Source organism: Xyrauchen texanus, chromosome 23 (genome assembly GCF_025860055.1).
Source record: "Xyrauchen texanus isolate HMW12.3.18 chromosome 23, RBS_HiC_50CHRs, whole genome shotgun sequence".
In the NCBI taxonomy this organism is placed as follows: Eukaryota; Metazoa; Chordata; class Actinopteri; order Cypriniformes; family Catostomidae; genus Xyrauchen; species Xyrauchen texanus.
In genome coordinates, this window is record NC_068298.1 from 9,412,417 (window position 1) to 9,429,548 (window position 17,132).

Here is a 17,132-nt window from a genome sequence, read left to right on the forward strand (position 1 = left end):
TGTGGTTACTCTGATGGGACACCTATGTGAACTTAAGGGAAACTGACTTCATACATTCACTAAAAATCACCTTGATACCAAATAATTAAAAGTAATTGCAATAATGCATAGTTAGTTCTAGAAAAAAATGTCTACCGTCATTTGTTTGTTTGATATTTTGACATCTAACGCAATTACTTTTATACATTTTTAAATGTGGTTTAAGTGTCGCAATACTTGTTGGGGTTACTGAAGGTCCTTTGAGAATCCCTGGCTCTGGTGTGGGTTTGGACTCTAAAAATATTTGGAATTTACCCATCAAGTCAAGTTCTTTAGAGATGACTATATACCCTGAGAATATTTCTTTTCTGCTATTGCTTTGGCTTGTATATGACATTAGTATAGAATTGTGTCAACTAAACGGATATAAATGAATGTATTCATGATGAATATCGATGTATTCAGAACAAGTACTTTTACAGTCAAAGGCCGAAAAAGATCCATCTTTCTTGTTTCAAACACGCAGACTTGAGAGAGCAGGACACTGGCTGTATCCAGTAGTGTTGTTGCATTTGAATTTCAAATTTGAATAAAAAGGGTTTAGTCCATTTGTGTGCATGTGCGTGTGCATGTAGAAAGGACATTTCTATGACTCTGTGCACACAAACATCTCACGCACGACACCAGCACCTACCTAAAAGGATCTCGAAACCAAATTGAAACCACTGCAAAACATGCACTTTTCGAATTGACTTGTTGCCAGGGCTTTAAATAGCTGTCACATGTTTTGTGTTGGCAATGCCTTAAGCTGGATCTAAGACTGTAGAAAGACGGACATTTGTGGGGGGAGAAGTACTGTACTTTTTGATAATCTGCCTAAACTGGGAGTATTTTGCTACTTTTCTGTCAGCTTATGCATGTTAGAATGCATTTTTTTGTCCTAACAGTAAGTTCAGTTGTATGAAAGTCCTAAAAATGAAGTTTTTACGCAAACAGATTATTGAAATTACGTAATATATTGCCCATGGTAAAAGAATGCACAGGTAATGCCTACACAGGAAATCAACATTTTGCTACCAAATTTTCCAGTACCTTGAAATCGACCCCCATTCTGCCAAATTACTTACAAGCACCATCTCCCATCTTTGCATCAATTCAAATGTGTTTACCTTTTCCTGTGGTGCTACTGATAGCCTGAAAGACACAGGTTCTGGTCCCATGGAAACCAGGAAGTAATCGCATTCCCATAATAATTCCCATAATTTTCCCTCTAAGATTAAGTTCTTACTCCACTGATGGTTAGGTTTAGGTTTTGGGGTTAATAAAATATGCATTCCTGTTTACAACTAAAAATACTACTCGCTTTTGGCGCCACAGTGGACATTTCACCTGGAAACTCAACAACTCTTCCAGCGTTGGCCACTGGGGGCAGTAGATTTTACATATGGGTGTTGGAATAAAATCGGTGTCTCTGGTAAGCAGAGACCGATTTTAGCAGCAGAACTTTCCTGATTGTCCATTTCTGTGGGATTTATCAAGCGGTGCAGGGGTTACGAGTAATGTAGCAGTGTGGTCTGGAAAGCATTCCAGTGGTTCACTCTAGCAGCCCGGCTGTCTGCTGGAAACGGTATATTGCAGCATTCTTGGTTAAAACGGCTGCCAAGATGACCTGTAACATCTCATGTATAATTAATTCACATGAGTATGTTACATACTCATTAAAAGCATGTTAATGTACTGTATGTGTTTCCAGTACTAAATAAAAAGTGTTAACTTGTAGTATGTACCATCTTCTTTATGGCTTATAGAGCATTTAAGCTACATTTCACTTTAGTGAGCATGTTAATGTACTTTAATGTTCTACTTGCAAATGAAAAATGTTAACTTGGAAGTTTATACTGTATTTAATTAAGTATTATAAAGAGCATTTAAAGGTGCACACAATCATTTTGTTCCTCATTTAAAAAGTTTTACTTCTAAAGAAATGAATAGTAATATTGAAACATATCCATAAAAGCTCTTTTATTTGACATTGAGAGGGTCCCCTCATGGGGGCAGCCATGTTAGGATCACATGACCAGCTGAATACTTCTTGCTTAATCTCAGTAACTGCCCTGTTATTGGACACTTTCATTCATGAATTGAAATACATGTGAATAGTGAATTACTACAATGGCAATGGTAGCTGAAAACTACTGTGTTTGAATGATGCTGCATTACAAACAGCCAATGTAAATCACTTCAATATACTTTAAAAACTACTGGGCACCTTTAAGTAAAATAAACACTGTAATTGGCACATCTACCAGTTTGAATGGATAAACAAGGGTGCTTGTTCTATGCTGCCACAGAATTGCTTTGAACATGAAAATTAATATATACTTGAAACTGTCAATTTGGCAGGTTACTGGAATGAAAAAATACTAGATGTTGGATTTCTTTGAGAAATTGTTTTCAATTGGTAGCCTTAAATATTGAGATTTGGCATTATTGTCATGAAAAACATTCTGCTAAGGATTCAAAGGATTGCACACTGGGAATGATGTATAACCATACCCTACTGTTTTTTTTAACCGGTGAATTGTTTTTTTTTTTTTCACTCATTCTGAACGGAAATAGCTTAGGACCATCATCAGAATTGTTAATGATGAGTCAGTTGCTATGACGGTGGCGCGATATCAGTTTTTTTTAGTTTTTGAATTTTGTGGTTTGGTGCACCAGATACATTCACACTGAATTCATGACTGACCTTAAAGCGATAGTTCAGTCAAAAATGAATCTATCATGTTTTGCTCATCTTCGTGTAGTACCGAGGGTAATTAAATGATGAAAGAATTCAAATTTTTAGGTGAACTTTAAATAAAACAAATGGATCTGTTAACATGATGCCACTCTGGTATGCTGTTGGTTAAGGAATGGAAGGCAATTATGCTTTGAACACAACCATCTATTTGGAACTGTAAGCCACAAAGAGAGGGTTGAGCAGGAAGTGGTTTTGCAAGAATGTTAACAATACAGTTATTTTATATTAAAGGCCTCATTTTAAATAAACACATTACACAATTGTATTTAACTAATAGCTCGTTTGATTTGGTAATGGAATGTTATATTGTTATTTAAACCTATTAATGTCTTTCTGTCCCACTCAATCATATAAAGATGTCTTTTGAAGCTTCATCGAGGCCTGCCACCCCTCAGGGGTTCATCCCTGTAGACTTCAGTCTGCCAGCCAGCCCCTTCTCATGCTTGGACAGCTCAGCTGCCCGTCACCGCATTGCCGTCAATGCCAAGGCCTGTGCCAAAAGAAAGCCTGTCAGCGTAAGATTCTTCACATTAATTATTCACACTTTGTCATCGTCTGTGGTACCATGATGCCATCTCATACCAAGTCAAAGTCATTTTTAGTCATATTTTTCATTGAATGTTTGACTGTTAAAGACAAGTATCTCTTTTTGTTATTAATCCTTCTGTGCTGTTGGGGGTCATTGTGATCCTTTTTCAACTTTAACAAAGATTTAGTATAACAACATCAAGTTTGACTGAATCTCATCAAGGTTTTTATAGTTTAGAAAATGCATTTTTGTTTATTTGGGGAGATTTCAGTTTAGATTAAATTGTGTTGTACATAAATAGTGGTTATCTTGTGATGACACCTTTATCAAAAACATTTCATGCTCAATATAATACCACAAAAAAAATATTTAGCCTATTTTTAAGATTTAGAGATTTGTATTTAATAAAAGAAATCCATTCAATTGAATTGTGTAAGTTTTAACTACATTTATTCTATTTATATTTTGTTGAAGATAACTCAATTCAAATTAATGTCATTTTAGTTATTAAATAAAAATGCATAAATCTTGAAATATTTTTTTTGTGTTTAATTTATTTATTAGCTTTACTTGCCCCTAAAAATCTCATATGTAAGAAAACTGTGGTTCAAAATGATTTACATGTCAATATGATCTGCCGAGTCAGCCGTCAGTATTCATAAATCATGCTTGAGAGATTATTTATGTTTGAGTAACCAGAATTAATTGAAAAATAGTTACAAATATTAAAACTGAAGTAATTTTCTCTATGATTCTGCATGGAAGGGTTAACTACAATTAGTCAAGGCCCACTCCGAAATATCATTTGGACAGTTGAACATGGTGTTGAGTTTTTTAACATGGTGCTTGAAATTGTAAACACATGCCATGCGAAAAGCGGATTAGCAGACTTAGTGGTTCAACTGAATTGTGTGCTTCATGTTTAGAGGCAGATGTTGGACACCAAGAGAAAAGACCTCAGAGAACGAGTGTTGCTGAGAGACAAAGTACGGTTGGTTAAGAGAATTACAGAAGAGGAAAATGATTGTAAGTCTGTCCTGCCTATTGAGAAACTTTGGTATTAAACTTTTATTATTAGACTTGTATAAAAAGAACCAAAAGTAACATGGTATTACCATAGTTTTGTACATTGGACATGGTATTACCATAGTTTTTGTAAGGGTAGTGTTGTCATTGTGTTTCTAAATCATTTATTCTGCTATTCATTTTGGTCTAGATTTGCCCGAGGAGCAGGGTAATGGTATAGACCATGAGATTCGGGAGTTGAAAACGTTGTCCTTTGCTTCCGAACACGAGGATGAGGAAGTGCCTGACTCCGGCCAGGGTCAAAAACCATCTCCAACATCCTCCATCTCAGCTGGAGACTTCTCTGAAGGAGAGGAGCTTTTTCCTGACGAAGATCACGTCAACAAGTCGGAGGTCCCAGAGTCCCCTTGGGAGAATCCAGTAACACTTGAGCTGCAGGCTGATGACTTCCTGCTGGACGCAGGATGTGAGGTCGCTCCTGAGGAGCAGGGGTCATTGCTTGAGGAAGTGCTGAGCTCCCTGAAGGGCCCTCTTGCGTCGGGACTAGTGCTGGAGCATGAGAACATAGTTCTTCAGTGTGAGGTACAGCACGCACAGTAACATTGTTTAGAAGATGACAATAACAGTTACTTAGTCTCATGAATAAGTTTTAATTCTGTGCTGTCCTTCTGTAGGTTTCAGATATAAATAGTGGGAGTTTAGTTGCTCAGATAAAAGAGGAAGCCAATAAGCATCTTCTTGATCAATTGGAGCCTATCACGACCACAAAGGAACAGGTTCCTCCACCCGATTTGCTTTCAGAATCCACTACAGATTCAGAAGAGATCTCCGAAGAGGACTTGGAGCTATTGGATCAGCTATTAGAGCTGCCAGAGTTTTCCCAAAACGTGTCTACTGATGAAGATCGTCAAGTGCCTGAAGCCAACGTTGAGAAAGAAGCAGGCAATGCCGAGCATGCCAAAGAGGAAGAAGGAAAGACAGAGTTTCAAGAGGAGTTGATTGAGAAGGCTGATACGTCAAGAGCTTTTGCAGTGAATTTGAAGGAAAGGGGTGAAGATAAGGAAGAGGAATCTGTTGTTGAGGAAAAAGCAGAATTGGAGAGAGCAACCAAAGTTGGTGAAGATGAAGATGAGAAAGATGACTTGATGGTGGTGGAACTGGAGAGAAAAGATAAGGCTACTAATGTGGGAGAATCTCAAGACATTAGAGGTCAGATGGGTCCTTTAGAGCTAGAGAAAGAAGAGACTTCAGGTAACAAAAGAGACTCAATGACAATTGATGTTGAACATTTTGCTACATCAGATCAGACAGTCAGAGCCAATGCATTGAACTCAAAAGGGACCCCTGATGAGTTTGAAGAGCAGCCTGTTGAGGTATTTTTCTCTACTTTGTCTCATGTCCTGGAGAGTCCGATTATTCCTTCTCAATTCTCCAATACAACAATGCATACTCCAGAGAAGGAAGTGGAGCCTGCGCCAAACAAACAGCAAGTTGCGTCTAGTAGGCCTCAAGAGGTGTCTTCTGAAAAGCTTGAGGTAGTTTCTGATCAGCAAGAATTTCCAGATTCACCCAAGAAACAACAGGCAAGCACCCCTGAGGGTCGACCTCAGTTCACCATTGCCCCTGCATGGCAACGATCATTGGTTTCTGGCATTGCCAAAGAGCAACCCCAGATCATCTCGCAGTCTGTACCTGAGACTGAAGCAACTATTTTATCAAGTACAAATGATCTCCCCCCAAAAACTGAGTTCCTTAAGCCTGTAAATCAAGAAGAATCCTCCAATCCAGCCCAAACTCAGAGTTCCCCAGTTCTTCTCAAGCAGAAAGTGATGTCTCACGTTCAAGAAGAGATGACCCCAGAGAACCCTTTTGGAGTGCGGTTGAGAAGGACAGCAGCTCTCCAGCGTTATGGTATAGATGGAGAATTGCCTTCGATACCCACACAAACAGAGTCTTCGGAGGCACAAGCAATCCCAGACATTGACCAACATGGCAAGAAGCCCATCTTGCCCAAGAAACCAGAGCTGCTTGTTGAAACTGTGATGTTGGCCAAGAAAATCCCAGGTATCTCCAGTTTTAAAAAAGCTGATAGAATGGACAAAAAAGGCCAATTGCAACATCCATAATACAGATTTTTAGGAGGTCTTCTGTTAGAGTATTTTTGTATGGGCATAAATTGAAAGAAACAGTAATGCATGTTAAAAGACAACATTAAATACAATTTTTGCATTAATTGGAGAAAGCTATTATAATTTGTATAATTGTAATTGTGTATAAGATTACACACTTTTTTTAATGCTCAGCACATACAGGAACTTTTATTTAAAAAGTAAATAAATAAATTCCATTGTTTTTAAGTCTCCATTGTGAACATTTTCTTAATTTATGTACTATGTTACATGTAATTTTCAGAAACAGTGGGTAGAATATCTGTTGGTGAAACAGGGTCTCCGAGCTGGATATCTGTGGCCAGGCAGAAACAGAGGAACTACATTGAAAACTCCCTAGAGACCTCTCCAGAAAAACTTTCTTCACAGGTTTGTACTGCTACATGGACAAATATGTACTGTGCAAAAGTATAGTGCCATCGAATTATGCAATATTTCACCTAATATTTTTGAGTACTTCGATTATCAAGTTGTCATTTTACTCTCATTATAGTCTACGTGTGTCCACTTTGTAAAGATACTGCATGTTTATGGACTGTGTAAAGCATTCTTAACTTTTTACTAATATTGTAATTACAAATGTAGGCTTCTTGCATTGCTATAGTTGTACTTTTGGCCCTTAAAGTTAGATATACATTTTCCTGAATAGAAAAGTTATGTTTATCTTAAATGTTCAATATATCTCCATTATCTTTAATATTTTATCCATTTGTTTCCAGGAGGAAGTCAAAAGTCAGAGTTCACTCCCCAGCTTGTCGAATTCAATCGCCAAAGAGCAACTTACACAGCCATGTTCAACTATAAAGGGTAACAATCTTTCTATTAGTATCTGACACCGTCATGGCCTTACATAGCAGCGCTTTCATTTATTACATTTGTTCTGTTGACAAATCATTGACCTGCAAAGTCACTAAATGCATTTTTTAATAGCCCAACTTACTAGCATGAGGTGAGGTTTTCATGCATTGAGCTAAAAGAAAAACTAAATCAGCTCATGTCTGCCCCCTAGTAGATACTTGTTGTAACTGCCTACCTATAAACAATCTTTAAAGATCAATTATCAATGATCAGTACCATAATACATTTAAAGTGCAATATATAGATTCAAACTTGTTTAATATTATTTTTTATGAACAGTGTCTTGCTCACTTGAGATATCCAACACGTCCATGATGGAGAAGGATAGTAAGAGACTTCCTAGCCCATCCACTGCTCCTTTATCCCAGGATGAGCCCCCTTGGCTGGCCTTAGCCAAAAAGAAGGCCAAAGCTTGGAGTGAAATGCCCCAGATTGTTCAGTGAATGGCCCAGTTGGTATACAGGCTTCATAAACACACACTTCATAACCTTTCCCAATACACTTCAGTGGCTTTCTCTTCTATATCTTTGTTACACTGCAGTAATGGATGTGAGCAGTTATTGGACACATATACAGCCTAGTTTTGCTTAATCAGAGCTTGCCTGATGTAATTAAAAGAATAGACCTTATTCATGCTTATTCATGTTATGCAGGCTGTGAGGGATAGACGTACCATCTCTTCAATGGCACGAACAGTACAAAACTGTGTAAAGCTCTTAGATCACATCAGATTTTCCACAACTCATGTTGGCTTAAGTTTTTTGTCCACTGAGAATTTTTTCAATGTTTTGTCCACGGAACGATCCAAAAACATTTTAAACTGTAGTACAGGCCATTAAAGAGACTGTAAGTCTATCCCTCACAGCCTCGTTGTCATTCCCATTAAAAATCAAAGATGGCGCTAGCGTGAATAAGGTCTGTAGTTCACCCAAAAAATGTAAATTCTGTCATCATTTACTCACCCTCATATAGTTCAAAACCTGTATTACTTTCTGCTTTGAAACATAAAAAGAGATGTTAGGCAAAATATTTGCTTCGGTCACCATTCACTTTCATTGCGTCTTTTTTTCCATGCAATGATTGGATGAGTGGTGACTGAAGCAAACATCTCCTTTTGTGTTCCACAGAAGAAAGTCAAATGAGTTTAGAATAACATGAGGGTGAGTAAAGAACAGAATTTTTATTTTTGGTTAACTATTCCTGTTCCAATGTAATGGAAATGGAAAAGGAAATGGAAAATGACTGGGGCTTATGGGTAATGCATTCTATCTGTATCATGATTTGGTGTACAATGGAAATACACATAAATAGGCTATGATGTAATACAGATCTGTGTTCGTAATTCAATTGGACTGTTTCAGACTGAAAGAGAGAAAAAAAAGTTTTGTTACCAAAAAACTGCACTCCTGTTCAGCCTGAAAAACAACATGTGAACGTTATGAACCACCATCAAAGCTGTATTTTTATTCAGGCTCTTTACTATGTAACTTTGGTATGTTATAGTATAGCCTTTAAACATAATAATGACACGGTTATCATAATGGAGCCGAAGGTGTCTTTGTATTTATTTATCTCACTCTTGTATGTTTTATGGATTTTTGATCTATTTTTGTATTTACGTTCACAGTTTTGTGACTTGTACATAACATGTGAAGTACCAAAAAAAAGAAAAATAATAAAATGGAGTCATGTTTATTTGATCTGTCAACCAACACAATGTCACATTTTCTAATCTAGTATCTTTAAACTGATTAATATTTTACATTGACATCATTCCATTAATTTTCCAATTCTTATGCATTGTAAAAAAGTTTAATTGTTGCTATCAGTCAGACACATGGCCAAAAGCATGGACACCCAAACACCACACCCGTATGTACTTGCTAAACATATTCATTTCAAAACCATGGGCATGAATTAGGAGCTGGTCTTCTACTTGCAATGCTAATTAAACCTTTTCCCTAAAAACGAGTCCCTGATGTGAAGAATTTATTTAAGGTGACATTGGATCCTGTGTTTAGTTATGGAGCATCTGCTTTAGTTAGTATGCAAGTATACTTGGGGAACTAAAGAAGAGAACTGTCATCCGCAAACAGAAAATGTATGATCCCATTGATGTCAGCTGTATGAGCGCTAGCTCCAAATGACCTATGAAACATTTTCCCAGGGAACTTTCAGCAATCAATTTCTTTAAACACCCCTCCATGCCCAGTGATATGCTTAAAGAATACGAATCGCCAAAAACAAAAGAACTCTTTAGGAGAAAAGAGTGCTTAGGTGGGCTGGTGATAGTAAAAAATGTATAATAAAAAAAAATCATTTGAATATTGATGTGTTTCTTGCCCACACCTATCATATCACTTCTGAAGTCATGGATTTAACCACTGGAGTTGTATGGATAATCTTTGTGCTTTTTGAAGCTTCAAAGTTCTGGCCACCATTAATTTGCATTAAATCAAGTAAATATTGAGGGAACTTTCATTTTTGCATGAACTGCCCTTTTAACATGTTCAGTGTAACAAGGTTGCATTGTTACTAATTTTCTTTGTTTTACATTTTTCAAAATACTAAAACTTTGTTTATTTTAAAGCTTAAAGTTCACATTTTGCACTTTTGTTTACTTTTATCAATGAGTACTTTTAAACCCTTTCTAAATCTGTTCATCATTTCAAATAAGGGCACAGAAAAACAATAACAATCCTTGAAAAGATCTGAGGGAACAGAAAACATTAATATTTTCACATACAATTCACACAGGGTGTCTGACTGGGTTTAGCTTGTTTGTCCTTTACATTCTTGTAGAAATAGATAATTTCAAGAAAACATGTTTGACTGGCTAGTGTGAAATGCCACCAGAAACATGGAGCTGTTTCACATGAAATACAGAGAGATAAGGCAAAGTCAGACAAAAACAATCCCAATGCTTCTGAATTAAGTTACAAAGTTTTGTGAGTGACAACCGCATTTAAAAAAAAATATTCCATGTATGCATGGAATACAGGAATCACTCCTGAAATAGCAATTATTGATATAGTGATCAATCCATATACAACGGTTTGGCATCTTGCTATTTTAAACGTACAGTTATCCACTAGGTAGATTTCAAGTAAATATGGATGTCCCTACCTGAATTTTTCAGGATTTAATTCAGTTGTAGAATGTTATTCTCACTCCCATAAAAAACGAATTCTGTGTGTACGGAATATAATTGTTTGAGCACTTCACAACTGTATTTAGCTGCAGTATAGACATGGCCTGATTCATCCCTGAGTCCTTATCTCCCTTTTTTCATGAGTCTGTAGCATTGCTCCACCTCATCTGCTTTCCTCCTTGTTTTGAGTTGCTTATTACTCTTTCTTCCTCTTTAACATCCCTTTGACATGTCCCTCCAGGCTGCTGACTCGGCTCTCGAGACTGGCTGCCTTCTCACCACTGTTGCTTGTAGCGACTCCAAACACGGCACAGATAAGCACAAGTAGTGTCAGTCTCATTAAGGTGGTATCTGGCGAGGCAGTGGGGTCATTGACGATCCGTATGAAGAGCAAAAGGACTATGATCAATTTAAGCAGCCAAAAAACCCGCTTTATGAATGCCACAGTGACCCGCAGCAAGACAGACAGGATCCAATAACTAGTCAGAGTCAGCAGTGCCAATTTGGTGACGGTAGAAACGCCCTCAGCGGTGAAATGAGGGATAGATATTGTCTCTATGAAGAAAGAGAGAACATCTGTTAATTTTATTTTTTTTATTTTTCTGAAGAAAATGTGAATGGTGCTTGCCAGTTCAAAACTCAAGAGTTGGCCTGAAAATGTTCTACATGGTTTTGCATATTTCGCTAACTTTCTCAGTATTTGGCAAGTCATTGCTAAGATTTCCTGGGTGGTCGATAGTTATGTGGTTGCTAGATGTTCCAAGTGGTTGTTATGGTGTTGCTAGCGTACTCTTGGTGGTTCCTAGAATGTTGCTATGTCGTTGCTGAGATATGGATTGGTTGCCATGGAGTTGATAGGTGGCGTTCATTGCTGGGTGGATGAAATTGTGTTTTGGGTGGTTGCTAAGCTGTTGCTATGTGGTCTAAGATGTTCTTAGTGGTAGCGAGGGAGTTCTTGGTAATTGCTGAGATATTCTCAGAAGTTGCTAGGGTGCTCAAGGTGGTTTGTCAGCAGTTGCTAGGGTGCTCAGAGTGGTTGCTAGACCATTCCTCTTGCTCTGTTCTTTGTTGTTGCTAGGGTGTAATTAGGGTGTCCTTTGTGGTTGCTAGGGTATTGTTAGAGTGTTCTAGGTATTTGCTAAAATCTTGCCATGGTTCCTGGGGAGTTGCTAGGTTGCTGTTAACTATAACATTGCTATGTGGTTGCTTTGATGTTCTGAGGAGTTACAACGCTGTTACTAGGCTGTTCTGGGTGGTCGCTAGGGTGTTACTACTCTGTCATTGTAAATTGATGGGATTTTTTCACTCGTTTTAGGTCAGATCACTTAGAACTATACCTGTACACTTCTCAACAAACCACATTATTTGAGGAATTGTTTACGTAACATAAATTGTGTGGGACAAGTTACTTCAAAGCGTAATACTCTGGTTTAGGGGTTTGTTCAAACCACTAACCTTATGTACAGTACAAGCAAAAGTAATAGTGATAGTGCTGCTTGCCATGAGTTGGACAATTGCATTTTGTCTGTACATTTATCTGCAATGAAAAGCAACCTGTCTTTCTCATTCTCATTTCTGTCTATCATTTGGGCATTCCATACACTAAGTCACACATATGTGATTTACAGTATGTCAGTATTGAGGCAACTCCCAGGGGCAACAATACACATACTTTCTCATGTTATTACTCAACAACTGAGCTTCAAATGGTCTACATTTTAACAATCATTACATACTGATTTACATTTGTTTTTGAGAATATAAAAGCATGTGCAAGTTAAATTAATTATATTTCAATATACACAGGCTATACCCTGACAAATGACCTTTCCTCACCATTCACTCCTGTCGCTCTGAGAATCTCAGATACATAGGCAGCAATGACATTCAGTCCACTCGCAGCTCCTTCAGCGACAAACTTCAGCAACATTTCAACAAACTGAATGAAAAATGGATGGAAAAGAAAAGGGAATGGCGAAAGAAAGCAGTTAGACTCAATGAAATATCTGTGCAGTGTGCCTTGTTGAAATGTGTTTACTACAGAAGGCAGTGTGAACTGGAGAACTCACAGATCACTGTCCACTGCTAATCATTAACCAATAAACTGTTTGATACAATGCATGAGTGATGTAATTACAGGAATTTTCTGGGTTCAATCGTGTTTTTAAGCTCTATCAACAGCATCTGTGACATGCTGTCTTAAAAAAATAAAAATGATTAAACTCACACCGTTAACCTTGTCTGTTATAAATAGCCTACATTGATAATGCATAACCAGAAAATCATCAGTTCATCCTAAAACAGTAGTCCCAAAGCTGAGAACAAGTTATATACATTTTGTATTAATTTTAAAGAGATTGTTCCTGGTTCAATTCAAATTAAGCTCAATTAAAAGAATTTGTGGCAATGTTGATTTCCACAACAACAACAAATTAGTCTCATCCCTCCTTTATTTATAAATGATTATAATTTTTTTTAAATGCAAAGATTTGCTGTTGCAGTACGACACTTATAAAGGAAGTGAATAGGGCCAGTCCATCAACTCTAATATGCACACTGTTTCAAAAGTATAGCTATAAAACTTAAACGTATGTGTTGACGTGATTTTAGTGGTATAAAATTGCCTACAGACCTAATCTGTGCAAAGTAATATCCAATACGATACCTTTGTTGTCATGACAACGAAATGTATTCCCAGTATTGGATTTAACTTTACACTGAAAAGTATTATCACACCAAATCATGTTAATGCACATAATGTTTACATCTTGTGGCAATACTTTTGTAACAATGTGTATTTTAGCGTTTATGGACTGGCCCCATTCACTTCCATTGTATGTGTAATACTGTAAACGCTTTTTTTAAATAAACGAGGGGTGAGTTAAAATAATTTTTTGTGGTTATCAACATTAATCCACAAATGCTGTTAATTGAGCTGAACTTGTATTAAACTGGAACATTCTTTCATTTATTTTCGAGATTCATTTATTTTCAGTTTACAAACCAGAAAAGTGAACAGATAGGAAGTTAGCTAAATTAGTATATCTAATTTGAGGTGAGGCAAGGAGGTGGACAGTAATCTTTAATAGTGTCTGTGAGCATGCCACAAGGCACATTAAGGTGTGCGTGTGTGTGTGTGTGTGTGTGTGTGTGTATATATATATATATATATATATAAGTGCAAGCAAAGCTTCCAGAGTGACAGCTGGACATCCCCCTTAACTTTAACACTAACACACATGCAAACTCATTACTAATACATTACTTGTGCTCGAATATACACAAGGCCACTTCATTTAAGAACACAATGATTAACAGGCAAACAAACTTTTTCTCAAACAGGAAAAATGTGCATGACTTCATGAAGGGAGCAAATGTACAAAAGCAGCATTGTTTGCCCTCCTGGGCATGAGCCGCAGACAATATAAACACTTGAGCACCTGTTCTGGCTCTTTTACAGTACCAGTTGTCGCTTTCAAACAGACAGTCACACACAAGGTGGAGCAGTATGCATGTCAAAACAAGTGCATGCGCATGAATCAGTCTGATTGACTGCTTTGAGATGAACTCTGACACAGGATTCAACCTTTTACTTTTTCTTACCATAGCAAAAGAATAGACGTTCTCTGGGCCAACAACTGACTCAAGGTACAACACAGCATTCTGGGTCAAAGAGAAGTGGGGGAGAGTTGGGTGAGGGGAACAAGCAGATGAAATTAGGGCAAAGGATGAGTGAGGAGAGGAGGGTGTTAAAGAAGGATTAGCAAGAAGAGGGGGAATATGAGAGAGGGATAAAAGCAGGAAGAAGGAGAGCCATGAATACCAAACACCAAAAAGTTTATGCATTCATTAGAGAATAAGAGGCAGAAAAGTTCCCATTAGAAGTTGAAGGAATATTCCATGTTCAAAACAAGTAAAGCTGAATCTACAGAATGTGTGGCATAATGTTGATTACACCAAAAACATTTGATTTGTCCCTCCTTCATACAAATTTACAAATTTATATGAACAAACTTGAAATAATACGAAATAGCCAACACGTAAAATATGTACGAATTTGTATGAGCCTGTTGTTTCATTAAATAATTGAAAATATTAAAAAAAAAGTTACCTCAGCACAAATCCCAATCACGTGCGTGCCAACAATGGACTCCACATATCTTCTCAGCCCATCCAGAGGCTCCAGAATAACAGACCCCAAATTATAAGAGCTAGAGTTGGACGCTTCAAGAAACCCGTGACACAAAACTGAACGAGCCAGAAGCAAAAACCCAAGAACAAGAAGCTTTTTCGATTTGGACGCACCGTTGTGAATAGACATCCTTAAAACCCGGATCAATACAACACGCGCCCGAAAGTTTATGGAAAAGAGAAAAACTACCGAAGAATTGAGAATGATTCGTACTTCGGTTTCGTCAAATGTTTAGCGATGACCTTGTTGCAAATGTATAGATTAAAAGAACCAACAGCTGATATAAATGTAGTTTTGTTTTGTTTATTGCCTGCAGCTAGATCTAGTTCATGGCTGTGCCACAGATTGACGGATGGCGTGTCACAAAACAATAACTCCGTAACTTAACAATAAGAATAAGCTGGTAAGCGTAGCTGATTAAATTCTATTCGTATTTAAATATTTACTTAAGTCATATATTAAGTAATACTGACTCAAAAGTTAAAGAGTGCGTGTAGTAGTCCAGCGCGCGCTGCCAAGGGCACGTGGTGACTGTATATGGTACAATAAAGTGTAAATTAAGATACAATGTAATTTGAAAAATTCTACTTTAGAATAGTGTCGAGTTGCCTGTAAGACGTTTTTCCTGAGAGTCCGTGAGTGAACGTTGTTTGTGATGTGAGGATCCGAAATCGGAATCCAGTTTGTCTCTGTGCGGATGTTAAACGCGTTTGAAAAGATCCGTATAAAGAACCGACTACCGTCCTTCACTGAGTGCGGTTGTTCGACTGAAGACAGTTGTTACAGTTGTGTCCGCCCCTTGCAGAACACTTTGTCGGCACTGCAAGCAACCGAACGACGCGACAGTCAGCTTCGTTGAAAATCACAGGAGCAGTCTTGGGTTGACGCGCCGCTCGCTGACAGTGAAGCACCGGAGGCAATGCACAGATTTGCAGGCTGAGACGCGTTTTTTTCATGAAGGGTTAAATGGAGCAAAGACTTATCAGGGATATGGAGGAAAATACGAGGAAAAAAATAAAATAAATAATACATTAGGAAACGTGAGCGATAAATAGGCTATGGATATATTTTTATAATAATTATAAAAACAACTAGATAGGTAAAGTTTGTCTTTGCTGTTGTCAAACTTTGATGTTGGCTTGACAAAGCCTTATCTGAAAGTTTAAACTAGTTTTGAAAATTAGAATTTTCATAATATACACAATACTGTAAGACACACGCGGCGTCAGCCGATTTTGCCGGGGCTTCAGCCCCGAATGTATTTTGAAAAGTTGACTGACAAATATGAAACCGGACAATAGTCTAAGTAAACCCCCGAAATCATAAGTTGCCTTATTTCTTTGTGGTTTGGCTAAAAATAGACATAGGTCTTATAAATAATCTAGCCTATAGAATAAGTTCCTTTGCTGTCGGTAGCCTATGGGCTACTCCGTTTCTTCCGCTCTGTTGAATATGCAGCAGGTAGGGAAGGAGCTGACATCAACTAACGTTACTTAGTGGCGAGTTAACAGCAGTTAGAAGGAAAGACAGCAAAAATGAAGCAAATGAGGCTTTGGGGATTATTCCAAAGTCAGTGGGTAAGAATTCACTTTTTTTTTTTTTATCCTTAAAGTCTGAAGATCATCATCTGGCTGGCTTTCACCCACAGTAGTAGGGTGACCATACGTCCTCTTTTTCCCGGACATTTTTCTGACCTTAAAAATGCGCCCGGCCGGGATTTCTAAATTTGCAAAAATGTCCGGGATTCGGCTGTAGTTGCATTTTGATGTGTATCTGGTCTAATACTTTATTGTGGTTTGCGCATGTTTGCATTGCTTTAACCCCTCTGTAAGTCCCACCTTCTCGCATGCCAATTGGTTTATTATAAGAGGCTTGCAGCAACTATTGGCAAAATTCCTGCCTGTCAATCTCTCCGCAAACGCACGAAGCGATGTTGTGTTCGCAATTAAACAGTTGCTTGACAGTAGCAGGAAATGACAGAGTGGAAACAATGCCCAAAGAAAAGTGCAAATTTACAGAAGATTTGCACAAAAAATTCCCATGCTTTCGTCCAGGTGGAGATCCGTGGGAAGCAGAATGTATGACATGTAAAGCTGCACTTATGTGTTAGTTGCTAATAAAGGTGCAAGTGATTTAGAAGCACACATTAGCTCTGTCAAGCATAAAGGGTCAGCAAAAGGTGAAAGTTCATCAGGTAAATTAACGGACTACTTTTTGCGACCAGTTAAAATTGTTATCACATTGCTTCATTTTCCATGGCCATTTAAAATAATAGTAATAGTAAATGAAGGTATAATCATGGCACCAATTATTTTATTTTAGTACATGGACATTCAAAAGAATGTTGGAAATTGTTATTTATTTATATACATGTTACATGTCATATTATGCTAATTGAGTGTCTTTTTCACTGTTTTAAAGTTTGC

At 37.6% G+C, this 17,132-nt stretch overlaps 2 protein-coding genes across 9 annotated transcripts in view; one reads left to right on the plus strand and one right to left on the minus strand.

The window, feature by feature from the left end:
- Nucleotides 1–11,035, plus strand: part of LOC127663060 (acrosomal protein KIAA1210-like) — a 52,776-nt gene extending 41,741 nt beyond the window's left edge. For 6 of the 8 annotated variants that reach the window (XM_052154469.1, XM_052154473.1, XM_052154474.1 and 3 more), the window contains 7 exons: nt 3,139–3,297; nt 4,238–4,337; nt 4,528–4,919; nt 5,012–6,401; nt 6,750–6,874; nt 7,225–7,312; nt 7,643–11,034. In XM_052154469.1, coding sequence (XP_052010429.1) covers nt 3,139–3,297; nt 4,238–4,337; nt 4,528–4,919; nt 5,012–6,401; nt 6,750–6,874; nt 7,225–7,312; nt 7,643–7,806 — 2,418 coding nt within the window. In that variant the 3' untranslated portion in view covers nt 7,807–11,034. Of the gene's footprint in view, nt 1–3,138; nt 3,298–4,237; nt 4,338–4,527; nt 4,920–5,011; nt 6,402–6,749; nt 6,875–7,224; nt 7,313–7,642 lie in introns of all 8 variants that reach the window. The other 2 variants (XM_052154467.1, XM_052154468.1) reach the window with 1 other exon arrangement.
- Nucleotides 10,711–15,633, minus strand: LOC127663062 (transmembrane protein 109-like). The gene is made up of 3 exons (XM_052154475.1): nt 14,626–15,633; nt 12,351–12,453; nt 10,711–11,069 (listed from the first exon to the last, which is right to left on the minus strand). Exons 1-3 carry the CDS (start codon nt 14,833–14,835, stop codon nt 10,711–10,713), a joined length of 672 nt encoding a protein of 223 aa, XP_052010435.1. The 5' UTR covers nt 14,836–15,633.
- Between the last annotated feature and the right edge of the window lie 1,499 nt (nt 15,634–17,132).